The sequence below is a fragment of the Callorhinus ursinus genome, unplaced genomic scaffold, assembly GCF_003265705.2.
Source record: "Callorhinus ursinus isolate GAN/ISIS: 27379988/994484 unplaced genomic scaffold, GSC_fseal_2.0 scaffold3, whole genome shotgun sequence".
In the NCBI taxonomy this organism is placed as follows: Eukaryota; Metazoa; Chordata; class Mammalia; order Carnivora; family Otariidae; genus Callorhinus; species Callorhinus ursinus.
This window is the reverse complement of record NW_027397065.1, coordinates 8069129-8084524: the sequence shown is the minus strand read 5'-3', so window position 1 is coordinate 8084524 and position 15396 is coordinate 8069129. Positions and strand designations below refer to the sequence as shown.

General features: G+C 36.1%; 1 protein-coding gene across 6 annotated transcripts in view; it reads right to left on the bottom strand.

Moving 5' to 3' along the window:
• Positions 1-181: 181 nt before the first annotated feature.
• The window catches only part of POLR3G (RNA polymerase III subunit G), a 100685-nt gene continuing 85470 nt past the window's right edge, over positions 182-15396 (bottom strand). For 5 of the 6 annotated variants that reach the window (XM_073887953.1, XM_025866770.2, XM_025866769.2 and 2 more), the window contains 3 exons: positions 11926-12008; positions 7837-7980; positions 182-2550 (listed from right to left, as the gene is read on the bottom strand). In XM_073887953.1, coding sequence (XP_073744054.1) covers positions 2464-2550; positions 7837-7980; positions 11926-12008 — 314 coding nt within the window. In that variant the 3' untranslated portion in view covers positions 182-2463. The remainder of the gene's footprint in view (positions 2551-7836; positions 7981-11925; positions 12009-15396) is intronic. The other variant, XM_073887948.1, reaches the window with a different exon arrangement.

The following is a 15396-nucleotide window of genomic DNA, read 5'->3' as shown; positions in this document are numbered from 1 at the left end:
TTAATCATCTAGAGTTTTCTTTTGTGGGTGGTTTATTGAAGAATATTTGGTAACTGTCATACTTGCTCGATAAATAACAGTTATTTTACTATGTAAAATCTGTATTAACAAATCTGTTTTCTCAAACATATTTAAGTAGGTTCAAAATAAGCCATGTTTATATAAAACAAAAGGACACAACTTTGTTTTGTAAGAATTTAATGTGTAAACAGGAAAATAAGCATTATAGCAACAAAACAGTTTGGCCTGTTAATACAGCGATTGTAAAGACACTTCACCAACAAGTACTTTTTTATATACAGGAGGCTATCTCTGCATTAAAGTTTTCCTTCTTATGGAATAACTAACTTCACAGTGTCTGAGATTTTAAGCCAGAAAGACAAGATTCACGCTGGTAAAGCAACCGGTAAATACTCCCTGTCCTCAACAGTTAGTCTACTTTAAACTTATAAAAAGATCTTCCAAAGGGGGAAGACTGCGCTTAAGGCAGATGGCTGGGGCCTCCTGAAGCAAATCCCTGCCCAAAGGGGCTATCTTACCATCTGCTGGACTAAAACTGGAGGCAAAATTGAAAGCTAGGAAAATAAATACCTGTATCTTCAGTGCATCTGACCAATTCACAGGGTTATCTGCAGATTTATACCGAAGCAAGTAAATAGAACCATTGAGATCAGATTTCTGTAAATTAAATGGTATTTGGCTAAGGTACTAAGGAGGTGAGAATAAAACATCAAGTGTTTTATTTAACAATCCCAAGTGACTTTATTTGACCATTAAAATTAGAAACTTTATGTGAGTTTCTACTTTAAGTCCAGTAGATTGTTGTTTTAATGTGGACTTTTTTTGTTTTCCATTTAGAATGTTTAAAATTTCCCAGAAGCTAATTTCAACAAATAATTTACATATGATCGACACACTGAACTAACAATGGTCTTCACACCCACCTTGAATAATCTGAGGAGGTATTGAAAGTGATGTTTTTCCTGAGAAAGTCATGTTACAAAATGGCACAAGACATAAATTTTCTCCAATCCTTCCCTCCAGAATACAAGATGGGAAAATCAGGTTATAATATAGTTTGTGAGGAAAACATGCTTGTTTTTCAGAACTTTTGTTTTCAACCACTTAATGAAGCTACCATTTTTTAGAGGGTGAGAACCAAATTTAAATTAAGTGATCATTTCTATAAGGTATGAATGAATATGCATGGCAAATTTTGGTTGGTGTGTAAGCAATGTTTATAGACAATAGTTTACAGGTGAAGACACTAAGGCACAGAAAACCAAGCTCATTTTCAAGGTTGAGTCTATAGTAAAGGTAGAAACAAAATCTAGGGCTTTGATTCTCAAGGTTAGAAGGTAATGGGTAATGTCTTCTCCAAAGGGAACAATCATCGTCTTTATTCTTTTTGGTAGGGAATATTAAATCATTTAAAAATATACAATATGAATTCCCTTGAAAATCTTTGGCATTTGTGTGTCTTTGGAGCCTGGGGGTTTTAGGTATTTTCCCTGCCAAAATATAAAAAGGCAGGGGAGCTAGTTTTTAATCAAAACAAAAAAGATTAATCTTAATTTTAAAATGACCTGAGTTTTATTCTCCATTGTTATATAAATCAATTGGATGACTATGAGTCCTGTGAAATTTAACAACGGCCACTACACCGCACAGATTTCGTACACATGCATTCTACAGTGAGATTTATGACTAGAACTTTCTTTACACTTTAGATATCTAATTTTTCATAAACTATTCAAAGATATCAAACTTAACTACAGTGAGATGATTATATGTTAAGTGGTATTGAGTTGGCTCCAAGTTCAAGTATTTTTAGTATTCATCCCAGGTTTTTGTACAGGCTGAGATGTGAGTTGGGAAATTCATACAGTTCAGAATGGGGCATTTTTCCCTGGATGTTTTTGATCACAAAACTTCCAATCTCATAAAATATGCAATTCTAAGAGCTCAGGTAGGTTTTTGCAGTCATTTATAATGCAGCACAGAACATACCATGCGAAAGTAAAAGATAAAATTATTTTCAAGTTTGTTTCTAAAGTGCTCTTTGTGCAGTATTATTATATCAACTTTCAGATTACAGAAATCCACTATAATGACTAGTAATAGTTTTACAACAGATCGAGTTCAACAAGAGTAATTTGTTCAAGTATGAATACATAGATTAAAAAATGCAAAAACTCTAGGCACATTGAAATCCAAATGATACAAGAAAAATCCACTTGACTACATAAGACAGATGACAGGGGTGTTGAAAAGGAATGTCAGAGTATCAGAGACTGATTGGAAAGGTAACTAGTATGTAAACTCAAAGTGGTCTTGAATATTTTGACAGCAAGTATTTGTCCAGCAAAAGAACAAAAATATAATATTCCTTATCAGAAATAGAAAACAAGTCCAAATGTTCAGAAGTGGTATCATAAAGATATTTTGGGAGAAATTTCATAGCTAATAGGTTGCTTCATCCATGTTGTCGTCACTGTCTGCACCAAAATCATCTCCATCTTCAAAGTATGAATTAATGTAGTCATTTTCCTAAGTGAAATGATATATTCCTCAGTAAACATTAAAATGAATGAGTAGTAAGATTATTAAAAAATATGTAGGCTGTCCCTTTAAAGGTATAAATATCAAGTAATAAGAAAACATAGCAGGCTTTTGAAAAGTCTCTATTTCATCTGCTTAGAAAATACATTAGTTTTCATTTTCATCTACCTGTGCTGCTTCCCACAAGGCCATCACCTCCTACTATTTTCAGGCACCCACTTGTTAAGAGAAAAAGAAGCAATGTCCATGACACATTAGTAGAATGATCCATCGAATTCATTACACCTTAGTAGGATGATCCATGGTCTAGTGAGCTAAACCACTAAACACTTACTCCAAACAAATGTACAGACACTCAAGAAACAAAGCCAATTTACAATAACATTCATTAAACTACACCAGAACTGAGGTTTTCAGTCACTATGTGTAACTGAGCAGAAGTAGAGGGATTTTTGCTTCCTGTCAAAAAACAGGCCTCAAGATACCAAATCTCCTTGAGGTTAAGAGGAATTAAGCTCCTGGGAACATTTCAATTATCAAGACTGGGGAAGATTTATCCATGTAAATAATTCCTGATATTTCTGTGCTTTCTATCAAAAATTAAAAAATCCATTTTGGATACGGAATAAAGGAATTTATGTGCGTTATTAACTAATTGCAGTGTATGGGCTGTATCTGAATTTTGACTGGAATGAACAATAAAACTTTGAGAATTAAAAATATTTGAATATTGGCTTAATATTAGGAATTATATTTCATTATGTTAGATGTAATAATAATATTGTGATGTTAAAGAGCCCTTATTTTTTAGTACATACTGAAATATTTATGTATGAAATGATACAATGCCTGGGGTTTGCTTTATAATAATCCAAGGCAGATGGGAAATGGAAGTGGGGGGATAGGAATGGATTGGGTAAATAAATGAGTGGTTGAAAGATTGGCTATAAATTGATGATTGTTAAAACTGGGTGATAAGGGGCACCTGGGTGGCTCAGTTGGTTAAGCGACTGCCTTCGGCTCAGGTCATGATCCTGGAGTCCCAGGATCGAGTCCCGCTTTGGGCTCCCTGCTCGGCAGGGAGTCTGCTTCTCCCTCTGACCCTCCTCTCTCTCATGCTATCTCTCATTCTCTCTCTCTCAAATAAATAAATAAAATCTTTAAAAAAAAAAACTGGGTGATGAGTTCATGGGTGTTTATTTTACTTGTCACTAGATTTTTGTACTTCATTGAAATCCACCATAAAAAAATTAATCTCTACATCTCCACTCTCTATAGCAGGAGTTATGACAGAGTAAGAAGTAGAGACTGTTCTCAAAAGAAGGTCACCTGGATATCAGCTTTTTTAGTATCTTAATGGCGGGATTTTTTTTACATATAAATTTATATAAATAATGCAAGATAACTTGTATTATTCAGATATTTATTTCCTTACTTTATCTTCCCTAACACTGTTAAGTTTTTGTATCCTGTAAGTTTCCATAGCATCCCCAGGAAGATGGCCTGGTTTCTCTGGTGCCAAGAAATCCAATAACGTCTGGAAGCCTGGCTGAAGCCTTGCGGCTAGTGTACAGGGGAGGGGTGCATGGGTGAGAGTTCAAATGAGACCACCTTGTAAATGAGTTGGAAGGGATACTTCACTATTTTAAATCAAGCATCTGCAACTTATGCTTTGCTTTAGACACGAACACTTCCAAGTACATTCAGTGATTCACCTTAGGTAATTTTGTGATGTTAATAATCTTGATACGAGTACAAAGTGAGAACTTGTTGAAATTGATGGCTTAAATGGTTCTTGGCTTTCACTTGTTTTTTCTTTAATTACAATATTCAAAAGAGGGAAGGAAGAAAAATTCTGCATTTCTTTAATTTTACAAAGAGGTGTTACCTAGATAATTTGCTCCATTTACTCTTCAAAAATAATGCTTATCAAATCCTCAATATGTCAAGTTAATTAACAGGACTTTTTTCATTAATTAATTGCTAAAAAGAGCTAAGAGTATGACTTGAAATCTAGAAAGTCTTTAACTGAGCTCCCCTCTTCATCCCTCACCCAGACTATACTCAAACATGTATCCTTTCTCTACTAAAGTGGAAAGTTTTTTGTTTTTTTTTTTTTTACTGTACTTATATAAACTGTGTTTAGTACTCTGCTAAAGCCTCACACAGAATTCTGAAATTATTAGAATCCTGATGTTTGTTATTCTTATTAGGGATGATCGTAATTTCAGCAGAGCTCACCTCGAGCAGATTTTATAAAGAGAGCATTCCAAAAGCTGATCTTGTCTAGAAAACAGGCCACTACCCACTCAAAGATAATAGCACGCCACAATCCCCAAGACCAGTTGTGACAACCAAAAATGTCTCCAGATATTAGCAAATATAACTTGGAGGGCAAAATCACCACTGGTTGAGAATGACTGGTTCATAGCAACAAGCTTTCAAACGTGATTTAACCATGGTTCCTTCTAATCCAAGGAACTGAGCTTTCTAAAATACAAATATGTTAAAACTACTCCACTGCTTTAACCCTTCAAAGGCTACCCGCAGCACTCAGGAAAAAGTAGTATTGCTCAGCCTGGTATTTAAGACCCTATATATTTGTCTCTTCAGCTTCATCTCTCCACGGACCAACGCCCTACACTCTGAGCCAGCCATATTGAATTATCTGGTCAATTACACTATCAGGCTACCCTCTCATCATGTGCAAGCCTTCTCCACCCTCTTTCCTCTATCTGCAAGTCCCCTCCAGTCCATTGCTCATCTTGATCTGATTAAGTCTTCAGATTGTCTTCTTTGAGATATCTTCTTTCATATCACTAAAATGGAGTTTGGTGCCCCTCTTACATACCCCTACGGCATTCTGTACTATATTATACCATAGCATTATTCATTCAGTGTATTGTAACTGTCTCCCCTCTTGTGTGTTTCCCCACTACACCAATATCCTTGATGAGAGAACTGCATCTTATCTTGATATTCCCCTTGCCTAGTACAATTCCAAGCATATGCGTGGTGTACAATTACTATACAGTGAATGAAAAAAATAAGGAGTAATAGGTATTTATAGGGCAACTACAATTTTGGATAGGGATGTAATCAGGGAGCTTGTAGAGAGAAAAGGAAATCCAAGGGAAGAAGTCTGAAGAACACTGACATTTAAAGATTAGAAAGAAGAGAAGAACTCAAAAGAGACCATGAAAAGCTATCAGAAATAGGAGAAACACAAGAAGGGTTGCGTCACAAAAACCAAGAAAAGCAACATTTGCCTATGTCCTGGCATATAGTTGATGCCATAATTGCCTTAAATTGTTGAATTTAAATAAAGGAAATATTTTAATAATGAAGTTGTGAGCAGTGTTAAATGTTGCAGAAAAGTGAAATAAGGCCTCAAATTAATCTATTGGTGAACTTGGTGGCAATAGTTTCAATCGCACATAGGTGGCAATCAGATGAAAAGAACTAAAGGGCGGAGGGTGGGGGGCAGGGCGTGAGGCAAAGCCAGCTAAACAGCTTTCCAGGAGACAGCGGGACACCTCGAAGGGATGTGGGGAGCATACTTTACATTGAGAGATGAGCGTGTTTCAATGCATGAGTGGAAGAGAAGAGTAGGAAAAGAGATTGAAAATACGAAAAGGGAAAGGACATAAGGATTACGGACCCCCAAGAGGCAAGACAATTAGCCCCAAACACAATGAAGGCTATTTCTTCCACTGGGAGGAAAAAAAAAAAAAAAAAGAGGAGGAGGAAAGACATTTCGTTTGAAGGCAGAGGACATGAAATTAAGGGAGTTTCTTCTTGATGCTTCATTTTCTGTATGAAGGGGTTATCATCTGCTAAGAGTAAAAGGAAAGCAGTCAAGGAGAGGGGCTAAGAAGAAAAGAGATGACCCAAAATCACTGCTGTGGACAGATGGCTTGACAAAAACCACAGAGACCACGTGAGCCAGCAAAAAGAGGCTAATGAATGTTGCTTCAGTGGCATCAATTTCTGAAAAGCTCAACAGGTGGCCTGGAGGGAAAAGGGGAGATAGTGGAACTGATCGAAGGTTACCTTGATCTCAAGTGTGTGCTGGGACGACAAGGGACAAGGGCAATGGCAAGAAAGCAGTTAAAGGGCAAGCAAGGGTCGAGGCCCCTCAGGGAAGCAAATTAAGACAGGGAACCAGGAAAGGAGAAATAGAGAATCAGGGGTCCAGCAGTCTCAGTCACGTCAGAGTGCAGGAAGAAAAAAAGTGAATGATCTGGAAAGAAAGCTGGACACAATGTATATTTTTAATTTTAAAATGTTTAAAAGTTATCTGGAAGAATAAAGAATACTCAGGAAAATCCTTCCCTAGAAATAACAAATAATCCGAAGCTTCTATTAACGGGAACAAGCAGAGTGATGGTTCAAAACCAGGTCCCAGAAATACATCTAAGTAGAAGTGGAAATCTAAAAGCTGACACAGGGGAATTGCAAATCAATGAAGAAAGCAAATTATTTAATAAATGAGGTTAGCAGCTGGCTAACCATTTGGAAATAGATAAAAATGGATCCATACCTCTCTCTTTACACCAATATAAATTCCAAAACAATCCAAAATTTAATGTAAACGAGTTAAAGCATATAATAAAACTTCATTGTTATAGCAGTTTCAGGTAAAGAAAAGATTCAGCGTCATGTGGGAAGCTGAAATGGAGTGAAGACGAAGTTCACTGCTATGGCAAAGAAGCTCCCAGCACAGGGTTACTGCGTGAGGTTGTATACTAAGTCCCAAAGATGCTGTGACCAACAAAGTTGCCCTGCTCAGAAACACCCTGACTGGCTCTAGCTTATTTTGAAATGCACCATGTTTCTAGAAGTTAGAAATCCCCGATCCAAACCACTAAGTCCTAACTCAGTCAGATACTGGAGATTAGATCATCACTGTTGTCTGGCAGTGTCCACGTGCACTTTGGGATTTGAAACATGATGGTATGGCAGGGATTGCCTCTGCAGACCCTAAATGACTAAGTCCTTAATTACAGTAATGGCAGATCAAAAATTTTAGGTAAACTAATCTGATCGATTTGCTTCACCAGTGGACTTCCACTTCCAAAGTTGTCTATCAAGTTACTCTTACCTCCTAGATTCATTTTGGTGTCATTTCAATGCTCTAGTAATCCTCCTGACACTAAGGAACTGATGCCAGTGATAATGATATATCCCAACTGGGTTTTGGTTTGTATTTTAATTATATAGCATAGATCTGGTTCCTTATTAGATAACCCTTCAACTTAGTAACGTCATTACCTCTTCTTGCTCTTCCTCGTCATATTCCTCTTGTTCTGCGGCGGCGTCGTCCTCCTCGTCGCCTTCCTGACTTTTCTCCTTGCCTCCTTCTTTCTCTTCATTTTCCTCATCTGATTTTTCACCATCACCTCTCTTTTCCAATTCCTGGCATAAATGAACTTCATTAATTTAAATGGAAACCATTAGACTTTGAGTCCCCGCTTAGCGTCAAGAAAACACAGTTACCCATCACCTCATTCCAATCCTCCAGGCCACTGCCCGGGGAGCTGTGGGTTCATGCAACAAAGGAGGACCTCTCTGTCCTGTCACTGTACTAGTATTTTCACTGAGTTTGTTACTTTATAACTGGGTCTCAGGGATGGCTTGGTATCAGCTCTAAGCACAGTGCTTTATTTTTATGGTTTGTACCCTACCTCCTTCTAAAATACTGAATTGATTCAGTTCATAGAAACTTTCAGAATGCCATTTTGTTATCTCTCCAACATGAAAGGAGAAAAGAGAATGTAATGGTAACATTTCAAAAATGTCTATGTTGTATTTATTTATTTATTGTTTAAAGTAAGTTCTATACCCAATATGGGACTTGAACTCACCACCCTGACATCAAGAGTCGCATGCTCTACCAACTGAGCCAGCCAGGTGCCCCTATGTTAATACTCATAATTAAAGCGCCGGATCACTTTAGCTAAGATATGATTATTCTTAAACGATAATCAGAACATTAATTCATATGGCTGCAAATGCTCCATCCTATTATTTTTGCTTTGTAGATTACATATAGAGAGAAAACACATTTTGTATTTGGAGTGACTACAATTTAGCTATTCCTTTACTGGCTCTTAAGTATTTATTTTTATTTATTTTTCCCCATTTTTTTTATTATGCTATGCTAATCACCATACATTACATCATTAGTTTTGGATGTAGTGTTCCATGATTCATTGTTTGCGTATAACACCCAGTGCTCCATGCAGAACGTGCCCTCTTTAATACCCATCACCAGGCTAACCCAACCCCCCACCGCCTTCCCCTCTAGAACCCTCAGTTTGTTTATCAGAGTCCATAGTCTCTCATGGTTCGTCTCCCCCTCCGATTAAAATCCCTTTAATTATATTCAAGTTTGAATTTAAGGAAATCAAAGGCAATAAAAACACTACATCAGACAGATCCAATTTCTAATCAAAATTCAAATTCTGGGGTGCCTGGGTGGCTCAGTCAGTTAAGCGTCTGCCTTTGGCTCAGGTCATGATCCCAGGGTCCTGGGACTGAGCCCCCCCATCAGGCTCCCTGCTCAGCGGGAAGCCTGCTTCTCCCTCTCCCTTGGCAGCTCCCCCTGCTTGTGCTTTCTCTCTTTCTGTCAAATAAACAAATAAAATCTTTAAAAAAATTCAAATTCCACCTTTTTTTACCTCATCCCACTGAGGCAGAACAAATAAAACCAAGGTAATAGACATATGATGATTTATCTTCACACTGACCCATGTTGCCTTATATGAGTTATTACTATAATATAATGAGTGCAATTTTTCCAATTGACAATCCCTTTGGAAAATTGCAAGTAAACAAAATAGTGTTTATAGATCTTCTGAAGTGTCTATAAATACACACACACACACATACCCACATATAATGATGCTATGTTGACATTAACATATGGAGTTTTTTCTTTTCTATTTTAATCAAATTGCAGTAAAGAGGGCTACAACCTATAAATTTTGTGTTGTTAAAAGGGAAATGCAGTGCTATACTTACTAAACTCTGTGCAAGGTATATACTATATCTGAAAAATCCTGCTATTAGCTATTACTTCATAATTAGCAATAAACATATTTAAACCAACTATGGAACATGTTTTTAAAATATAAAAAAACATTTACTGCTCTGTAGGAGTAGGAAAGTCTTTATTTCCATTACTGTAACCTTGAATATTTTTTAAAAAGTAACAACTTTATTTGTATCACATAGACCTAAATCAAACCCATAAAATACTTAAATTGGTTACCTACAGTAGATTTATGCAATTAAAAAAAATGATTGCAGAGCCACACACATTATCTCATTACATTTTCTTTTTGTGCTAAGCTACTAGTTTTGGTTTGTCTACTTATTAGTCTCCATTTTCTCCTCTGTGAGATTTAACTATTTACTACTACCTTACAGATTTGTTTTAAGAATAATGTGATTAACACGATATGAAAACACTTTGCAAACAGTTAACTTATAGAGAGGGAATAGTTCTTCTAGTTTAAATAATATGCAGCCAACCTATACAGAGAGCTTCCTGTAAGTCAAGCAGACATAGGCTCAAATATTAGTTTACTGCTGTCTGATTATTCACACATTAATCATGAGATTTGACTGTTTGCTACTTCCTCTCCATCCACAGAAGTTTTATTATAATAAAACTTACAACTACTTTTGGGAAGAAATGAACAATAATAGAGTCATCCAGAAGCTAATTTTGCTCTTTAACTGAGAGATAATAAAGCGAACTCATTTAGAGTTCCAGATTTAAAACTTCAATTTTAACAATGTGCAAAATGAAAAAGGTGTTTAAATGTAGAAAATCAGGAAACACAATTTGTTCTGATGAGAATCCATATTCTGATCAATCTTCCTTATAGCATATGTCATCTTAGCAACTTCTTTCCAGGAAGCTTTAAGAAGAGTCAGAATCTGTGTTCAATCAATACAAGTTGGCTAGTTCTGCAACCCCATCCATCATCCCACCACAGTTAAACCTGACAGTTACTGCTATTGCTTCAATATCCTCCTGGCCTTATTTTCAGATACGTTATTTCCAGCTCAAGTACTGGCCAAAAAATAAAATAACAAAAATATGAGTTTCTGTTATCACATGGCAATGCCAACTTGACCAGGCAAGTAAAAATTTTAAAGCCTTGACCTCCTTATCTGTAAGTAAGGAAAAACATTACCCATCTCTCTTTGTTGTTATGAAGTCTTCAGGACATAATGCATGTAAACAGCTTTCATCAAAGAGCCTGGTACATAATAAATTCTCAATAAGTGCTAGCTGTTATCATTATCATCATCATCATTAGCATCAAGGCAAGGTAACATATGCATGGACAGTGGGAATAAACTGGCATAACTTCCGTGGAGAGTGATCTGTCAGTATTTATCCATATTATCTAATACACATAACTGACCCAAGAAATCCACTTCAAGAAATCTACTCTATAGATGTAAAATGGTATACTTCATATGAATTCACTCCAGCACTGTTTATAATAGCAAAATTCTAAATGAAACATTATGTCCATCACTAGGGTACTGGTTCAATAAATTATGGTTCATTCTTAAAGTGCAGCCATAAAAGGAAAAAAAGAAAAAAAAGAATGAGGCAAACTCTATAGACTTAGAGCCATCTCCATTGATTATAAATGATAAAATGAAAGTGCAGAAGAATGTAATATACTAGCTTTTGTCATTAAGAAAAAACCTGTTATTTGTTATGCATAAAATATTTCTGAAAGATCTAGCTATAAGAAACTGGTAATACTGGTTGTCTACAAGAGGGAAACTGGATGGTGAGGGAGAGGGATGGGAGGGCAAATTTTTAGTTTATTAACATTTTGGATTTTTTATCTTTCTAGTTTTGAAATATTAAAAACAATGAAGGTATAAAAGTAGTTCCATAAGACGTGCTTTTTTCTCAATAGAATCTTCTACACTTACCATGAGACAGAAAAAAAAGCACTAAAAAGCACATGTATAATAACAGGAAAAAAATGAGAGGTTTTTTTAAAAGAAATACATTTTTGGTATGTAACTCTTTCGTGTTTCTTTCCCATACATAATTCCAGTGTAAGGGGCAAGTAGCGATACACGGAAAAGGAAGTAGGTGACAGAGGGTAAGGTAAGGTGACAGGTAAGTGGTGAAGGCCAGGATGGAGGTTCTTTATCTCCCAGCCAACAGTGTTCAGATCTGTCCAGGTACCCTGTGCGCTGGGCTTGGTTCTGCCAAATCCACATATTATTACAAGAGAGAAGGCGGAAAGACTGAAGAAGGTGAAAGGAGGCGTGACGCTTCTTCAGCTTGCTCGTACAGCAAGAGGAAAACCTTACCTCGATTTTTTTCAACACATCTGCAGTATTAGTGAGCGAAGCACCTTTGCCCATATCTTTCACCTTTTCGGATTTGGGGCCTGCTGAAATAAAACCACTGTTAACACATATTTCTGTAACAGCAACTGTGTATTACATCTTTGCCTTTTCATATGCTGTCTAGGTCATAGTGGGCACTCACATAATTTGCAGACCGAATTGATTTTCTTAAAGAATAACAAAATAAGTCAGCACACCGCACCAATTTTCCATGATGAGGAGTAAAGGATAATCACTTAATAGGATGTTTTCTAACACTGTAACCAGATATCTTACCAATACTGAAAAACTGTACTGGGGCCTAAACTACTAAAATGTTACTTCAGGTAGAAGCATCAGAGGACCAGTGGAAGACTCTCACCAATACATCATCTGCATTGGCTTCCTGTTCACTGATCAGTGTACTTTATTTTAACTAGGGCAATTTGACCAGGTTTGGAAAATAAAAAACAACTGCAGAATAAATATGCATTTGTCACTGGTTAAAGAAATGATAAAGGAATTATACTCCTGCAAGATAAGCCTCATCTTTGGAATGAAGATTAAAATGGTTAAACTAATCACACCCATTATACGAATCTGAAAACTCAAAGCAATATAAATAAAATGTTTTAATGGCTTTGGGATTTTTTTTTTAAGCCATATATAAAATAATGCATTTGAGGCTATTCTACAACTGCAGGGAACAGAGAATTATAAATTCTCACATATAGATCCAGCCAGTCAGTTACCAAGGCATTATAATATGCTACAAAATTGCCCCATTGTGATCAAAAAGTACAATACTCCTTTCCCAAAATCAAACTAAATACCTAGAAATTACTTGGTAACAGAGGAAAATATGACTCAGAAAGATGTAATTTTGTTAAAGATTAACATTTAAACTATAGAAGAGGAAATTTCTAGATTGTGGTGGATGACCCATAACTGACAGAATTACAATTTACTGTGTTATACCAAATTGCCCCCCAGGAAGTCACTGAGCTCAGAACCCCAACATATATATTTGTGAAGTTTTGCTCAGAAAAAAAGTAACAGATTTAATAATGGGTAACTTTCTCTGTTCCCCTTGAGGATAAAGACTGTTTAATTTGAACTGTAGCACATAAAATGTAGTATCATACATTAACTAGATCTCAATATATATTATAATATGGATGCCAGAAAACATTAGCTAAGAATGTAATTTACTCACACATGAAGTCTTTTTCTCTAAGGATCTTTTGTTGAATTATTTAAATTTCCTAACACATAAGTCTGTTAAATGGGTATTATAGAACATGGTCAGGTAAATAAACTTATTAGAAACTACTGATCTCTTGGGGTGCCTGGGTGGCTCAGTCGGTTGAGCAGCTAACTTGATTTCAGCTCAGGTCATGATCTCAGGGTCCTGGGATTGAGCCCCACGTCAGACTCCACACTCAGCAGGAAGTTGGCTTCAGGATTCTCTCTTTTCCTCTGCCCCTCACCCCAGCTTGCTCTCTCTCTCTCTCTCTCTCTCTTAAATAACTAATCTTAAAAAAAATAATGGGGCGGGGCACCTGGGTGGCTCAGTCAGTTAAGCGTCTGCCTTCAGCTCAGGTCATGATCCCAGGATCCTGGGATTGAGCCCCACATCGGGCTCCCTGCTTAGTAGGGAGCCTGCTTCTCCCTCTCTTCTCTGCTTGTGCTCCCTTTCACTATCTCTGTCTCTCTCAAATAAATAAATAAAATCTTTAAAAAAAATAATAATAATGGGGCACTTGGGTGGCTCAGTCAGTTAAATGTCTGCCTTCAGCTCAGGTCATGATCACAGGGTCCTGGGATCAAGCCCCGCGTTGGGCTCCCTGCTCCGCAGGAAGCCTGCTTCTCCCTCTCCCACTCCCCCTGCTTGTGTTCCCTCTCTCACTGTGTCTCTCTCTGTCAAATAAATAAATAAAATCTTTAAAAAATAATTAAAAATTAAAAAATTAAAAAAATAAAAATAAAAAGCTACTGATCTTTTAACTAAGAAAGTCAGTTGCCAAAAGGCCCCTAAGCATCTTTTGCAACTTATCAATCTGGTTTTATATAATCACAAATTCTATTAAGTATAACTAGGAGACAAGTGTCAAATTACCAGAATTTGTTGGAATGCTTGGGTAGCTCAGTGGGTTGAGTGTCTGACTCTTGGTTTTGACCTGGTTGTGAGACAGAGCCCAGAGTTGGGTTCCATGCTCAGCGGGGAGTCTGCTTAAAATGCTCTCCCTTTCCTTCTCTGTCTGTCTCTCCCCCCACTCACCAGGTCTCTTACTCTCTCTCTAAAATAAATAAATCTTAAAAAAAAATTACCAAAATTTGTTAAAAGACTGTTTTAACCCCAAAACATGCATTATCTTCCCCATCTTTGGCCAAATACATACACATATTTAAAAATTTTTTTGGTTTCTTTCAATACCTGCCAATAGCTGGTTCTTCAAAAAGCAAACTTTTTCAGCCTTTGGCTCTTTGGGTACTGTTTACTTTCATGTAAATCAGTGGAGATCATTTTAATAAAAGAGAGAGTATACGTTTATCAGGAATAAAACACGAAAATTAAACAATATGCAAAAAAAAAAAAAGCTCAGCGTGGAAACAGAAAGTTTTGTGGTGGTTGTTTTATTTTTTAACAAATGGAAATTCTGACACATTGGACGTTCTTACTAATAATCAATGTATATATAAAGTTCCAGGGATAAGCAGTCAGTGGGATGTATTTGAAAATAATAATTTTTCCAAATCAGATACATTCTTTTTGGCCTTTTAAAGTCTGGTACAAATTTGTGATCCACCAGGACATGACCAGTATCACTAATGCACGTTATTATACTGTAAAAATAATATATTTGCCTGATAAAAGCCAAAGGTATAAAGACAGCAGATAAACTATTATATCTCAACATACAATATTTTGGGCTTTTTAAAATATAATATTTTGTACTCAAGCAAGCTAACTATTCTTATAAATTGTAGTTCTGAGATGAAACAAAATAAAAATATTAGTTTATATATATATGTTAGAACTTACAATATAACATATAAATATACATGTTAGAACTTACCAAATTATATATTTCAAATATGTACATTTTATTATATGTCAAAGATAACTCAATAAAGCTATTAAAAAGGGGAGGGGAGCTCTTTCAGAAAACAGGAGAAGAAGCAATACTTCCTAACTCATTCTACGAGGCCAATATTACCCTCACCAAAACCCAACAAATATTACAAGAAAGGAAACAGAAAACCAGTATCTCTCGTGAACATATAAGCAAAAATCTTCAACAAAGTATTTCCAAATCCAATCCCACAATGTATACAAAGAATAATAAATACATCACGACTAAGTAAGACTTAGCACAGGTATGTAAGGATGGTTCAACCTTCCAAAATCAAACACCCATTCATGACTAAAAACTCTTAGTAAATAAGGAG